Genomic DNA, 16,509 nt, shown 5'->3' with positions numbered 1-16,509 from the left:
CAAACTGGGATTAATTGATTGAGACATTTAAAGGGCAGCCTATTTGTATTTATTTGTGCTGCCACCTAAAGCCAGTGGTGATTTATGGTAATCTGACATCAGATCTCACTTTCTCAGTCCAAAAGCTGCCCCGATTGTGGCATTCTGCCCTAGTTTCAAACCATCTTGTTTATATAAAATGTCCGCATTCATGCTTGAAGATAAACGTTTGAATATGTTAATGCCGTCTATTGCTATTCTTTAAAGAGTTAACATATCTGCCACCCTTTGTAGAAGTACAGTTTAACTCACTTATTACATCCAGCTGTTGACTCAAATGTGCTCCTCAAAATATTTGCAATGTTGTTACAAAGATGTAACCAAAAGAGGTAATTTGTGAACAGTAACCCTACAGAGAGAAACATGTGATGTTCTTTAAGCTCCCCTCCCAATGAATCCCCCTCCACCACCACCCCACCCAACATTAACAAACTACAAGGAGGGGCAAGTACTCTTAATCACTGTGTTATTAATCACTGTGTTATGTGGCCACCTAGCAGCAGCATTTTTTACCATCGCCACTTTATGAACACTGTTCGAACCAATTGGAAACATTCTTTTTTTGTCTGGTCCAAACATGCGCTTTCTTACTAAATGCACCCCAATTATGCAACAATCATATTGAAATTTCGTAAAGTGGTAGGTAGTTTTGGAGATGCCATAGTAAAGCTAAAAGATGTGTATTTTCTTGTGGCAAAGGAGTAGCATAGACTATATGGACATTCCCCTGCATCACTTTCTATAAAGTGTACCTTCTGTTCCTTCGGTGAAACCTATGGTTTAGAAACAGTAGGCATTAATTGTTATATAAACTAATTGTTTCAAGACTATACAAATGCTATGGGTTTCTCAGTGAACTTCACAAATGTATATCCTTTTGCCAGGCTTGTAGAGCCACAAATGGCAGTGAAATTATTGTAACACAAGCTGCTTATTTTTCCTTAATATAATCACAGTGAGTATTTTTCCAGTGCTCCTTTTCTCCTTGCTGCATGCTGCCACGTACACCAAGAAGATTCTCGATGTAAGTGCTCAGCTGGACAGTGTGCCTGTTTGCCAATATTGTTTTCTTTTAGAATACAGCCTTAAATGTTTTGGTTGAACACATACATGCATTGCTCTGCCTTCTACTGACTAATAACGAGAGAAGCTCCGTGGACTAGAGAACGCCCATGTGTAATAGAGTAGCTCTTGTGGGATTGTACAGCAGCGTCTTAAGCAGACATCCTTAGTCAAATGAACCTTTTTTTACACTTGGCAGACATTTGTTCTAATTAGACTTCAACCCCCAAGCAACACATTCTTAATTGGTGACAATCGGCTCCTGCTTGTTTTCTTATGTTTTTTTTCTTTTTTTAAGGCCAAGGGTTCCAACAGCATGCCATTTGTCAGATCGATCTTGGAAAAACTGAATGCTAATCAAATGAATATTCTGAAATTTGTTGCCTGCAATGAAATATTCCTGATGCCAGCTACAGTTTTTATGATCTTCAGGTAAGATGTTCTCATATGGACGGATGTTTACAAGTATGTTTTATAGTGTAAATCATGTTACAATAAAGTAAAGAGCCCAGCAGCCAAAGACCATTTCATTGACTCCACTTAAATTATTGTCCATGTGTATTTCATCTGCCATATGCTTGGGTGTCCTTTGTATGGCACCTTTGCATCATTGCTGATTGTTTAATGTTGCCAATGAATGTAACTGCTTTTAACTGTAACTCTAAAATCGCTTTACTTGAGGTAAACTGTAAAGGCTCTTAATATGTGTTGGCATTAATTACATTTACTCTGGGCGTTCCGGACCACCATGGACCTCTGCAGCAATCATTTTTTTCAATACCAAAATATGCAATATATTGCATGTATTTTTCATTTACCTTCCTGCTTACTACCAGCCTTGCAGTTCATGGATAGCACTTTCTGTTTAATAATTGGCCAAATCACAGGTTCAGAATATTTAGTCCCAAACGCAGCTCTTCACACTCAGCTATTTAAAGATGTCTTTAGAATGATCCTACATTTTATATACTGCATAGCCATGAACATTCTTCAGAAAACAAAGATGGATAGTCATATGTGTTCTGAAACCAGCTTTCATTGCCCACATTCTTGAATGAAAAGCTTACATAAAGGCTAGAGGTATGATGAAGAAATCGGAGTGATAGTCACATTTTGTGGAGACATTAAAAAGCATTACAAAACCATTACATTTTTATTTTATTTTTATTTATTTTTAGAGTTTTCTAAAGCGCGAACCAGACCCAATGTAGGGTAACAGAGCGCTTTACATAGTGCGTAAGGGAAGGAAAGCACAATTGGTAACAGCAACACAAACAAAACAAACGCACCAAGACATGATATCCAAAACATAATAACGTTCGGTGGATAAAGGTAGGGTAGGGAACTATTCCGCAATAGAGTAAATTCAAGCTTGTGCAAGTCATATCCTCGATATATCAACGAAGGAGGAGTAGGATAAATGAATAGAAGTTGAAGCTGGCCTGGTGTTTCTGCGGATATTACCCTATGAATTTGCTCATCAGGAATGATTTTGCTTCCTTTTTGAAGAGGGGCGTCAAGGCAATTTTTTTGATTGATGGGGGAAGAGATATCCAAATTCTTGACGCCGCTCCCGAAAATGCTCTGTTGGAAGTTTTAGACTTTTTGAACCTTGCGGGTTTCAGGAGAAGATTGTCTGTGCTCCTAGAGTGTCTGTTTCCCCCCAGATAGTGTAAGTGTTTGGGCTAGGAACTGCGGGGTGTTTTGGTGTAGCGCCTTGTGAGTAATGCAAGCAATCTTTAAGTGAATACGAGCTTCATAGGGTAGCCAGTTGAGTGCCTTCAGGTGTGGTGAAATGTGGTCAAATTTCCTTGATCCTGTAATGAGTCTTGCTGCGGCGTTGAGACAGGCTTTTAGGGGCGCGGTAGAGATTTTGGGAAGACCTGAGAGGGTAGAGCAACCGTATTCTAGCCTTGAGATGACTAAGGCCTGCACTGCCGTTTTGAGGTCGGGGATCTTGATAAATGGCTTAATTTTTCTGAGATAGTTAATGTGAAAGCGGACATTTTTGGCCATCAAGTTAATGTGAGCTTGCATGTTAAGGTTCTTATCCAATGTGATCCCAAGAGATATTGTGGAGTCCACCAACGTTGGTGTGCAATTCAGAGCAGTGATCATTCCTGTGTTTTATTGGGGGGGGTGGGAGATTAGGAGAAATTCAGTTTTTTGTGAATTTAGCTTGAGGAAGTTGGTCGTTAGCCATTGTACTTTTTTTTCAAGAGCTATATTCAGTAACTTTATCTCTTCTATGGAGGTGATTTTAATGTAAAGTTGGGTGTCATCCGCGTACTTGTGGTAGGAGATGCTCGCCTGCTGTAGTAGATCAGTGACAGGTTCGACATATAAGTTGAAAAGAGTGGGTGACAAGGTAGAACCTTGTGGTACACCTAGAAGGTTAGGAGAAGGAGAAAGGATCTTGTTGGTCATGAATGATTGTGTTCTATTTTCCAGGAAGGATTTGAACCATAGAAGGACTGTGCCAGAGAAGCCCATCCTGTCTTCTAGTCCTCTTAGAAGTTTGTCATGGTTGACCGTATCAAAGGCAGATGATAGGTCAAGCAAGACTAGCAAGCATGTTTCATTGCTGTCAAGAGCTAAGAGAGCATCATCTACTATATATGTAGGATGGCTATTTCAGTGCTATGGCCAGGTCTGAAGCCCGATTGGTGGATGTTCAATAAATTGAAGTTTGTGATGTGTAAATTCAGTTGTTGCTGAACACATTTTTCCAAGACCTTTGCTTGCATGGGAATGTTGGTTATTGGTCTGAAGTTGTTGGGGTCAGAATTGCTTGATGTTGTTTTTTTTAGGATAGGAGTAACTTGACCAGATTTTAGGCAGTCCGGGATGAGACCTTGTGAGACCTACTACATTGAAGCCCCTATACCAGGATATGGGAAAACGCTCTATTAAGGACATCGCACGCCTCTGCCCCCTATTATTCTGGCACGCATAAGAAAAACCTCCGAACTTGCCAACTATGCTGCTGCCCTTAGTGAACTAATAGCAGCAGATACAAGCAACAAGATTAAATGGATTTTTAACCTCAGGCACCTTGTATCAGATATCGGGTTTGGGGAGGCATGGGCAAATCAGATCCCGCCATCAAAACAAGATTTATAAAGAGCATATTGGAAATGGGTACAGGTAGAGGAGGCGCGCAGTTCTAATCGGGGGATTCTCACTGAGCAGATCTTGGGACAAAAACCTGTCCGGAAACTCGAACTTTTTCTTGATTTCATCCAAATTCCAAGAAACGGGGTGCTTTATATGAAGTTGAGAATCGGAATCCTTCTGCTCAACGAAACGACAGAAGGCTGGAAGCGGCGCAATCCACCACTTGTTTCTTGTCCTGGCTGTGCAGCCCCCATCGAGTTCACCGCCTATTTCCTCTTTGCATGCCCAGCATTCAGGTCTGCACGAACCAAATGGCTCAAACCTATTTGTAATAAGCTGGGTTCCAAGAACTATCGGGTGGCGCAACGCATTTTAAAATCGGATACCACCTCCCTCACCTTGGTCTGTGGTGTAGCAAAATATTTGGGTTGCGCATGGCTAATACGTTCTAAGCTCTTAGCGAAAAGCATGAGCCAGGCAGTGCGCAGGTCCGCTTCCTGATATATTTTATTTCCATTCAATTTTAATGTTTTTATAGTACATATATTTATAATGAAAATTATGAATTTAAAATGTACATGCTTTTATGATTTTTATCGAATAAAGTACATACAACAATTTACATCAGTAGCGCCTCCCCATTAATGGTTGCTTTATTTTTTGTTCCATGAGTGGGCAGGCATTTGTACCTGTCCCTATCAATCATATTTGATCCGTTCACCTTGCATCGAATTAAGGCTTTCTCAGTGCTCTAGGCCTTCTACTATTTGGGTCACACGTTTCGTTGGTTTTGACTATGTAACATTCATGTTTTTAAGAACCTATAGTCTGCATATGGTGGAAAATCTCTAGCAGGGTGTTTCTACTAAATCCAGCTGGATTAGTTGCTTTTGACGACCCCTGCCATTTTCTGTTGAAAAGAAACAGAGAAAAAAAAAACTTAGTTTAAACACTGCAAGTATTTGGTAGTCTGATTTTAGTTAAACTGTTCTATCAGGCTATCTCACAATGACCCTTCACTGAAGGGCTAAAAGTATTTATGATAAGAATATGACTGTGTCTCATGTGAGGAGGCACAACAGGCTACATTACCCCCTTGTATCAGTATAGGGTCACAGTACCGGAATTAAAGTTCTCCTCTTCAAACAGAATGTCTCAAAGTAGAAGACTGAGAATGTAACTGACTGGCCTCAAAGGGCCCAATTGACCTTAATCATGATAATTCACTTTGCAGGATCTGATCCCTTTGCAACAGCAGTTTCTGGAACGTCTTCACTGGGTCTGTCTTCTTTTCACAGAGTTATCCATCCTTGTAGGGCACTAACTAGTCATTAATGATGACCTTTTGAGTGATTTTGACTAATCGAGAAACACCAACCACACTGTTAAAGAGAATTTCTTAATCTTTTGTGACCACCATGTCAGTGATGTTCCCTTTGGTGAAAACCTTGGCGATTAAGGCTTTAGAAGACTCGGATTAGTACTTTTCTACTCACCCCAGCCACGATTTTCTCAATGAAGAAAATCTTCCCAAGGAAATGGGGCATAAATAGAATAAAACCAGTGCTGACCAGAGATTATAAAGTAGGCTGAAAAGTTATTTGCATTGAACTATGCAAATGGTACATTATTTTCGCAAGGCTGTCTCTCTGAATTCCAATTTTACTTGAGTAACATACTATTACCATAATCCAGCCTTAGGTGAATAAACAAGCAGATATCCAAGCAAATTGGGTACTTTTACTTTGGAATGAACACATTTTAGCATACAACGGTCTATCTTCCTAAACCACTTCACATGCTTTAACTAGCCTGAGGCAGTTTTGTGCTTGCTTTGATTTTTTTTTTTTGCATTCACCAAGGAAAGAGGCAAAGACACCCATTTCAAGAACACCCCCCTATCACCATAAAAAACCTCGAAATCAACTCTCCTGATGATGCCGTTATATCTCTCAACCTAGGTACCTCTGTCTCCATTGTTTACCACCATGCTGCCTCGTGTCCCACAAATCCTCAAACGTGTTAAGCGTTTTCTTTGCTGCCAGGTCTAGGCCTTGAACACCAGTTTCTCCACCTATACTCCGGATCGGTGTTCAGTTTCCTCTTGCATTTCCTTCACATCAGGACTTCCAGAATGAACTGAAGTCCTCGAGGAAAGAATCTAACAGCAGGGCAATGATTAGGAGTCTGAGCAGCTTCATCTTCAGAAGACCGCAGAATTTCAAACTTCTACGAAGAGTGGCAAAAGTATCATTTTATTTATTTAGTCCACGCTGTAGTGAACACTCCTGGATCTGGACTGCCAGTATGCTTGAGGATTCTCTGTTGTCATAACTATGGCAGCAGCAAGGATACCGTCAAACTTTACCTGTGGGCTTGCAGATGAGGAAGTGTACAAACTGTGTCTTTAGCAAAAGATTCTGTTTTATTGCATCTATCATCAGATTGGTCCGTTCCCCCCTGCTATCTTATAGAGGTAAAATATGTTGCAAAAGATGAAAACACCTATTCTTCTTTAACAGTAACACAGTTCGGAAAAATGCCCTAGTCCTGGAAATCATGATTGCTGTAGATATTGCAGAACACACTTTGCTGAGGTCCGCACATTTTTTAGCTGAGCATGCAAGAAAACATGTTCACAATGCTGTTGAGCAGTTAATTCCAAACTGTTGGCAAACAAAGTAAACAATTAAACCACGCGGAGTTGCCAAGGTTATGGCAGTACTTAACCAAACTAACTTTTTTGCAGTTCATTTATCCATTTGGAGAAGCAAACCATATTCGGAGGAACCTAACAATGTTCTAATAATTAATGCAGTGTCTATCTGGTTTCAGCTTCTAACATGAAGTAACAGCAGATACCCTCTCAAATGATGCAAAAAGGAACTTGGGAAAAGTGTCTCTAAAATTTGCACTCTCTCCAGTGTTATGTCATTCTAAGGATTTAAAGACTAATTTATTCAGGATGTATTTTAGCTAGTTCTTCACATATTACTTGACTTATTGTTCAGATCATAAATGGTTGTTTCGTATCTGTACGTCCCCCTGCCACACCATCTGTTAGTAGCTTATAAATGTACCACCCTTCCAGATGTTTACAGAATGTTAATCACTTCATTAGTACACAGTTGTATTTCTGTGAAGCTTGCAAATCCTGTTGTGCTGTATAAAACTGCTAAATAAAACATATTTTGGTGAAGTTATACTTCACAAGACATAAACCCTACCAGAGAGTAAATCTAGCTTCCATCAAGTGTTTCTTTGTCATTTTCAGTGACCTGAATAAATGTTAATATAGGTTCATGATTCTTCCTGGGAAGCAAGAGCAGTTCTCGCTGTGTGGTCTTGAGCCAGGGTGACCACTCTACTCGTATTAATTATGCGATTCCCCTCTGGTGTTAAGAAGGAGTAACTCAATCTAATGGCTTATAACCCCAATATAGGCATCCCTCTCTGCTCTGCTCTGCTAGGCCTGGTTCTTGGAGGTGGGAATTTGTAGTTACACTGGGCTCTATAAATGTGGGATTGGTCAGTTTCAGTGCAATAAGACTGCATTAAAATCAGCACCCTTGAGTTTTGTGATAGTCATGGACAAGCAGTCCAAGGTTTAACTTCAGGGTCAGCGCAGGAAGAATCTAGATTAGGGGTGTCCAACCTTTTCTGTAGTGAGAGCTACTTCTGATTAGTCAAAATCAATGTGAGTTACTAAAGGGCAAGCAGCTCGCTCATTGTTACCCTGCCAGCTTTATTGACTTTAAGCCTAATGTCCATAAAGCCAGATACTATGATTTGAACAAAATACTTTTAATAGTGGCACTATGACCAGGCTGCTGTGTGTGTCCGTAAGAGCGTGGTCTTTGGGGATCTCTGAACATGTGTGGGCGTTTGAATGGTATTTATGTGTATGGGTGGCTGAGACCCCGTGCCGTTTACTTGTGCCACAGGACATAACTTTTGCCATATGTGTCACCGTTACATAAATAACACAAACATACATACATTTTTTTTTTAAATGGCAAGAATTTGAAGTGCTGAAAATGTTCATTATATGGAAAAAAATTCTGCCCTCTTTAATTTCTACAATTTCAAAGTGTCACATTTATAAACAGCAGCCATCTTGCTCCCAGTGGCCTGTAGACACGGTGCCATATTTATAACAGAACAATGCAGCAATTTGTTTAAATGGGAGGAACTTAAAGTTAAGAAACATGCGTCATAAAGCAATATTTTTCTTCACTTTAAATTTCTCCAATTTACTGAAAATGACCGCTTTTTCAGTTATATATAAGGAACTGAGAGCAAGAGGCCCACTGTTTGTAAATGCCACACTTTGAAATGAGAGAGAACTAAAATTAAGAGTTAACTTAATCATTCAGTTACCACTTCATTTTAATTTTCTCCCATTTATAAGCATTCAGAAACATAATTTTGGTCTTGTGCTCTAATATTGAACTGACAAGGATCTTTGTTTAAGATTTGAATACCTCACTGCTTCAGTTCTTCACCTCTGTGCCCCAGCCCGAGTCATAAATCTGACTGAGCATGGCTCATTATCAGGCCCTACTATCTGCAGTCTTATGATAATGTAAATAAACACAGCATTCCCTTAACTTTAAAATGAAAATATGGCCGTGTGATTATTTAAAAATGAACTCAAGACTGTGAGCTTCTCTGAAGGTGTCTGCAAGCTACTGGCAGCTCGCGATCAACTGGTTGGATACAGCTGACGCAGATACAGTATACAGTACAATTAAACTATGAACATCCAGCCAAGTGTTAACTACACCATTATTTTCACAATAGCTTATATCTATTTTAGATTTTTACACTGATTGTAAAAAGAGCCACTTATCTCACTAAGCGAATATTAAACTCATTTGGCGTTACTGGATAAAGTGTAGAGCTAATGTAATTACAGTACTGAAATCTGGGCCACATATAATATGTTAGCAAAATGTTCTTATCTTAAAGCTCAATTCTTTGTGATGCTTAATGATAACTATTACGGAAAAGGCGCAAAACCTGTGTAAGCCAGTGTAACAGTATTAGAAAATTCACAAGCTGTTAATGCTCTAGACGTTATAAAAGTACAGACTTCGCAAAAATAGGAAAGCTAACCATTCACACCTAAACCATATCCTTTATATCTGTTTGGTTATAATAAGTGGTGTTTTGTGAACAGGATTTTGAAAAACACTTGTGGTACTGAGTTGCACCAATGACATGACTGTAGGAAATGCACCTTTCCTGCATGGCCTCCCCAAAGTTCTTTGCCTTTTGCTAGAATCTACATTTTTGCTGGCTTTAGAACTCTACAGCTGGTTAGCAGGGATAAAGTGCCAGGCACTCCATTAAAACATAATTTAATTGGCATACACCTAATTGGCATATTTCGTTTGCCTAGGAGTCCCTAGTATATGGTACAAAGCGTGTCCAGGGTCTGGAAGTTGGATATCACCAGTGGGCTGCAGAACCTGTAGTGCCATTCAGTGGTAGAGCAAACATGGTTTCAGGTCTACCCTGGCAATAGCAGTGTACATTCTGCAATTCTATCTTTCAAAGTAAACCTTTTTGACTGGTCAAACCTACCCTATTAAGCCATCCTATATAGGTCTTGTAGCCCACAAGGCATGGTGCATGGTATTTAAAAGTAGGACATGGAGAAATGTAATGTTAACATGTCCTGACAGTTATTGGCACCCCAAAGCAATTTTTCATTGTGGCAGGCCTAACTGTCCTATGTAGAAAGCCACAGTACAGATTAACATCCTAAAACTGTATCTCTGGAATGACACTAGCTAGAAAAATAATGAAAGTACTATTTTTGACAGTTATTAAAAATCTAGTTCAAGGGTGAAATCTGCTTTTTTAAAAATTTATAAATACTAAGTTTCTTTTAAAAAGTTTGTTTCCTTGCCTAACGTTCCCGGAGACTAAATTTGCATTTGCTCTCTCACTTATGCCAGCCAGTAATTAGCATGTGAATCTGTGGGAAATGCTTCCCAGTATCAAACAATAGGCGGACCTGAATGGGCAGAGATTACTTATCTTTACTTACCAGAATACGCAGGGAGGGGCTGGGAGCATCCTTTTTGACATTACAATGCCAAATCCTGCTAAAGTGTCAAAACATTTCTTTACAGGTCTGCTGGGTGTACACACATTGCTTGGGGGGGGGGGGGGCACCTAAAAGGCAGATAACAGGGTGCCAAGATAGCTCTTGTGGATCCCCTGTCTGTTTGGTTGCTAAAGGGCATGCTTAGACCCACCAGATTATTTGGGTTTTACATAGAACATTGGGTGTGACTTGAAAGGCAGGGAAACATGATAACAAATGATTTTTGTGTATCCACTGTCTGGTTGCTGGAAAACCTTACTTGGAGGTAATTTTTTCTGGCTGCCGGCCATCTTCAAAAGCACCATACTTCGGCTGTCATAAGAATGTTTATCCTTTGAGACCTTCACCCACTCTTGAGGTTCTAGAATTTAAGGTTTATTGGAAAAAGGTTAAATGTTAGCAGTGCCAAATATTATAATTGGTTTTATATTTTTAAAAGAAACACTAAATAATGGTCATTATTCAGTGCTTAGCAATTTCATAACTTTTAACAGGGTTGACAATAGAAACCTGCCTACAATTTAAGTTCCTGTACAGTAGGTTTTTAACCTGCCATTTGCTTTTGTGAATACCCCATATATTGCTGTATTTTGCTATGCTTGAATATTGTTTGTAGTAGTGATCAAAACAGGAAGTGTTGGCAGATGTATGTGCTGACTGTTCACTTAATGTTGTAAGCCTAGTTCACTATTTGATTATGAACTTCATGCTTATGTAAGATGGTCCTGACATTGAATTAGTCTGAAACAGTTCAGCTACCTGTAAATTTCCCTCCTTTGTATCCATTTACAATGGAGGAAAATTACCATTGTTTACATGCTTTTACAAAGGGCAAAACTAGACAGGCTGCTGTATACACATTTTGCTGGTGCCAATAAGCAAGTAGTCATCCTGGATGTTAGCCTCACAGCTGCATGAAATGCTTTCACACACTTTTGCAGTGTGAATCTTTCTGGATTCACTATGCTATGCATTATTCCGCGGTCTAGTGGTTGGGTCTGGAATCGTAGTATTTTTTTCTGGTTTTTGTCTTTTTCGTAGCCCGGGTGGGCGTCTGTCCCACCATTTTGAGTCCTTCCTGTGACGTCGGCACCATCTTCAGATTCTTTTTGCCGCCGTTGGGTCTGGATCGTCACCGAGAGGTTCCAGAGTTTTGGGAGAAAAGAAGAAAATAAAGACAGGGGAATACATCTCGCAATCAACATCACTGAGACGGGACGGCGAAGAAGGAGGAGAATACCGAAAACGTTGACGTCCAACAGAGAATGCACACATATGGGGTCCCCAGGGCGCAGGAATGGACAAAACACCTTTTTAAATTTTGCCGTAATTGCCACCACAAATGCGCGCAGAAGGACCAGCATCTGGTTTGCAACCTCTGTCTGCCGGTCGACCTCGAGAGCAAGGATTGCAATGCCTGCTCGGCTTTTACGCCGAAGACACTCAGGATAAGAGAAAAATAGAGGAGAGCCAACTACAACATGCAAGGCCATGGTCAACCTCTGTCGCTCCGGGACTTGGGCCTCTCGATTGGGGAAGAGGTCAACATCGCTGAGGGACCAGATGACTACACGGTCGTAGAGACCGATTCCAATTCCACAATGGAGGTAAAAGACGTCGACCCCTAAAACCCCAACAGACTCTCGAAAATCTGAGTCAGACTCTCGAAAAACAGAGTCAAAGTCCTCGTAAGGAGCACTGGCGCCTAAACATTCAACGGACGAAGCTGCATCCAGGGACAACCAACCCAGCGGCTCCTTCGAAAAGAACTCCCAGTCGGCAAAAAGCCAAGACAAGCCTAGGTCGTCGAAGCACCTCCCCGAAAAAGCGCGCTCTACGCCGAAGGAAAAGGACCCGAAGCCGACATCGAAGAGGTCTGCCGAAACCCTCAACGTCGAACAGGCTGGCGAGATGGAGAGGAAAAAGAGAAGGCTCGACGCCGAAATGGATAGTATCCTCCAAAGGAAAATGGAATTCGACGAACAGATGAAAAGGTTCACCTTCCCGTCGAAGCCTACGACGATCGTCGAGGTTGAGGACGAAGAGGAGTTTGACGCCGAAGAGCCGCCGCAAACTCCGGAGCCCCAGGAAACAGGAGGAAGAGAGCCTATACTACTATGGGGGAGAAGGTGAGTAAGACCAACAAACAAGTTTGGGGTCGGCATCCTCTGTGGCGCAGGGCCTGGATTGGCAGGACCTCGACGCTGAAAGCCCGGTAGAGGTCGTGGAAACATATCCTTCGAGGCCTTCGCCGCCGTGTGACATTGGCATCTACAATATGGACAAAAAGAATGCGGCAACAGCATATGGGGTGAAACTGGAGGAAGAGAAACCAAAAGCCTGCTTCCTCTTAGAGACTCTGCTCCCCACTCAAACTAGAAGTCAATTCCTACCCATGCTCCCAAGTTTCCTGGACCAGGGAAAGGAGGCATTCAAGGAACCAGCTAGCTGCAGATCTGTCACACCTAGGACAGAGAAGAAGTATAAACATTCCTCTAAGGACCCAACATACATCCAGGGATCCGTCACGGCTGACTCCATCATTGCAGCAACAGCCAGAAAAGGGCCAACATTCCAACAAACTCGGGCCCACCCTCAGACAAGGAAAGTAAGAGGATAGACCTCGCTGGGAGAAAAATAGAGAGGAATGCAGGAATCCACTGACGCATTGCCAACTCTAATGCCCTACTCAACAGGCATACATACCAGCATTGGGAGGAGGTTGGACAGCTACTCAAACACCTCCCTGAACAATACCAACAGAGAGCAGCACACCTGGTGGAGGAAGGCAAGAACATAGCAAACTCATGCCTAAAATCAGCCCTGGATGTGGCAGACACATCCAGCAGGCTCATGATGATTGGGATAATGGAAAGAAGACCTGCCTGGCTGAGGATCTCCGGTTTCAAGCAGCCGGAAGTCCAGAATAACATTCTAAGCACCCCCTTCAATGGAGAAACACTGTTCGGAGCGCCAGTTGACGGTAAACTGACGCAACTGAAGAAGGAAAACTAAACTACAAGGTCCATGGGGGCATTGCCTTCAGAGGCATGAGCAGGGGTACCCCGACATGGAGACCAAATGGTAGAGGGGGAAACCAGCCAGGAAAGTTGCATCAGACATTCCAGCAGAACTACCAGGGCACCAACCAAGCGCAGCAGGGTCAGCAGCAGCAAACCTGGCAATACCAGACCAGGGGCCAGTCTTTTCGCAGGAGGGTGAATGATGAGGACAAACAAGAAGAGGGGGCCAGTAACCCACCTCAAAGTGACTCCGCTCCACCAAAAGTGCCCACCCACGCAACACCTCTAGGGGAGGGGCACAACAAAAGAAGCAAAAAAGTTTTACACGCACTCAAATCGGGGATCAACAAACATGTAACACCAGTAGGAGGCAGACTAAAACACTTCTTCCAGGAGTGGAAGAAAATAACGGACAAATGGATACTGAACATCATACAGTTCGGATACTGTATAGAACTGTAAAAGAAGCCTCCAAACAGAAAACCAAAAGGAAAGGCGCATTCAGCAAAAGAACTTGCGCTACTCCCAACAGGAAGCACAAGACTTTCTTATTTATATGTTTAGCAGTCCTTCGGGTCCTGGTGGCAGCAGGATGGAAGGATGACACTGCACCTAATTTTCAAATGTGGCTTACTAGATTGCTAGGCATCCATAATATTGAAGCGGCTCTCTCTAAAAACAGGGGGAAAAAGATGAGGGAATGGGGGCTCTGCGTCTGGGCCCCGCTCCCTTTGTGGAGACAAATCCCCTGAAAGGTTATATTTGTGTTTTTGTACAGCTATGAATTCCCCAACAGCTCAAGGTACTTATCCCTCATTCTCTGCCCTCTATTTTATGTCACTATGAAAATCTATGTTCGAAATGCTTGTTTTTTTTTCTCCTTTATGAATTTACGGATCTAATGTATTGTACCAGGTAAAATGAAAATAAAAAAAAATTTAAAAAAAAGGAAGCACAAGAACTCCTCCACAAGGAGGCGATAGAAACCGTACCGTTCAAAGAAAGAAACAAGGGAGTGTACTCAAACTACTTCCTCGTACCAAAGGTGGACGAAACGTTAAGACTCATGTTGGACCTACGGTTCATAAACAAATACATAAAGACTCAAAAGTTCAAGATGACATCCCTACAAGAGGTTATTCCTCAGATAAGGGACGTAGACTTTATGTCCATCATAGACCTCAAAGATGCATACCTACACATTCCCATAAACAGACAACACAAACATCTACTGCATGCCCCAGAATGCAATGAAAAATGAGCCACCGAAGGCAAGAATTATAAATTCAAGACATTTGGCTGTGGACACAAACGGTATGCGAGGTGCAGGCTTACCTTTGATAAAGGTCTATGTTAGTCTGAAACACGTCAGGACTGCCATGCTGTTTCAACAAATATTCGATTAAATGAACTCCGCGAGTTACGTGTGCAGCTCACCTTCTTTCTGTGCAGGCAGAATTGTGCTAAAATATATATATGTATATGTTCGAGGCATATGGGCTGCAGATGGTACATTTATGAATAGATCGCCATCTGGTGTTGGGCTCGGATAATTGCACTTGTTTTTCTCTTGGAGAAGTCTTTTGTAGTCACGAGACTGATGACTTCTCCCTTGGGTGCTAGTGCGCATGGGCATCGGCTCCATCCTTAGATTGTTTTTTTCCGCCATCGGGTTCGGATGAGGATCGAAGCGCTCCAGATCGACTTAGAGAAAAAAGTTCTATTTCGGCGCGAATTCCCTTTCCAATTCGACGGTATTGTTATCGAGCGCAATTTCACTTCCTTTCCGACGCCCTTCGACGTCAACAACAAAAATGTACAACTTCTACGTCGACCAGACCGGGAGGCCTTTCTCGACGTAGTCCAGCTCGGAGTCCATGGAAAGTACTCCATTCAAGAAATGTCCAACATGTGGTGCTAAGTTCCCACACAAGGACTTACACGAGGTGTGCAACCTCTGTTTATCACCTGAACACGAATCCAGGGACTGTGAAGCCTGTGCGGCATTCTCCTCCAAGTCGACGATTAGAAACCGTCGAGCCCGAAGACACGAGGCGTCGAGAATGCAGTCAGATGCAATCCCGGAGTTGTTCGAGGCACAACATCCAGAAGACGAAGAAGATGAGTACGAGTCCGGTTCGGAAGCGGACGAGTCCGACGTCAAAGAAATCGACGTTCATCAAACCGTGAGTGACGACGTCTCTTTACCTAAAAACCGACCCCGTTTGGTGTCGACCCCGCCTTCGAGCCCGGTCAGACAACCGAAAAAAGTTTCCGACGCCCCGCCTTTAGGCTCGGCAACGAAACCGAAACACTCGGCCTCCCATCATGTCGGATCCGAGAAACGGTCGGCATCGACATCGACACCGAAGCTCCATAACAAGGAAAGCTCGCAGTCGAAACATTCCATGTCGAAACCGAAACAAGCTTCGACGTCAGACTTCCTCGACACCGAAAAGATCGGACTCGAACAAACTCTCGGTGCCGAAAACATATAACACTGAAAGTCAAAAGCAAAAGCACCTTTCGGAACCAAAAACTTCGGTACCGACACAGGAGCATCAGACAGATCCAAAACAAAAGACTTTGATTATTGATCCGCAAACTAGCAAGGTGGTGACAAAACTGCCTAAAAAGAGGAAGAATGAACAGTTGGACGACAAAGCTCCTCCTCCTTAGAAGAGAACAATGGGGACAAATACAACTCCTCCCCTTTCTCCACAACCTAGAGACACACCCTCTTCTCCTCTTCCTCACACTCTGCCAGCTATTCCTGCTACACCACGCCCATCTACACCTCAAACAGATGTAGAAAGTGACACAGGGGAGGGAGAACTTCCTAGGGATGATAACGACACTACCCCAGAAGATACAGACCCATGGGAAGATTATAATGCAGGATCAGATAATGATAATGACCCTGACCTGTATCCCTCAAAACCTTCACCACCTGATGATAATACAGGCTTTGCACAGTTAATTAATAGGGCAGCAAAATACCACAAGGTAGACTTACATGCAGAACCTCAGATAGAGGATTTCCTTTTAGAAACACTACCTGCTGCACAAAGAACCTCAGGGACCCTACCAATGCTTAAGGGTCTCCTTAATCACACGTCAGACATATTTAAAGACCCAGTGAGGGCTAGG

The 16,509-nt window shown here is 42.3% G+C and overlaps 1 protein-coding gene across 2 annotated transcripts in view; it reads left to right on the top strand.

The window, feature by feature from the left end:
* Positions 1–16,509, top strand: part of TMEM33 (transmembrane protein 33) — a 74,753-nt gene that overhangs the window by 19,993 nt on the left and 38,251 nt on the right. For both annotated transcript variants that reach the window (XM_078678254.1, XM_078678255.1), the window contains exons 5-6: positions 996–1,063; positions 1,400–1,533. In XM_078678254.1, the coding sequence (XP_078534380.1) occupies positions 996–1,063; positions 1,400–1,533 (202 nt within the window). The remainder of the gene's footprint in view (positions 1–995; positions 1,064–1,399; positions 1,534–16,509) is intronic.

The sequence above is a fragment of the Lissotriton helveticus genome, chromosome 2_2, assembly GCF_964261635.1.
Source record: "Lissotriton helveticus chromosome 2_2, aLisHel1.1, whole genome shotgun sequence".
Lineage (NCBI taxonomy): Eukaryota > Metazoa > Chordata > Amphibia > Caudata > Salamandridae > Lissotriton > Lissotriton helveticus.
The sequence above is the reverse complement of the archived record's forward strand: the minus strand, read 5'-3'. Positions and strand labels throughout refer to the sequence as shown.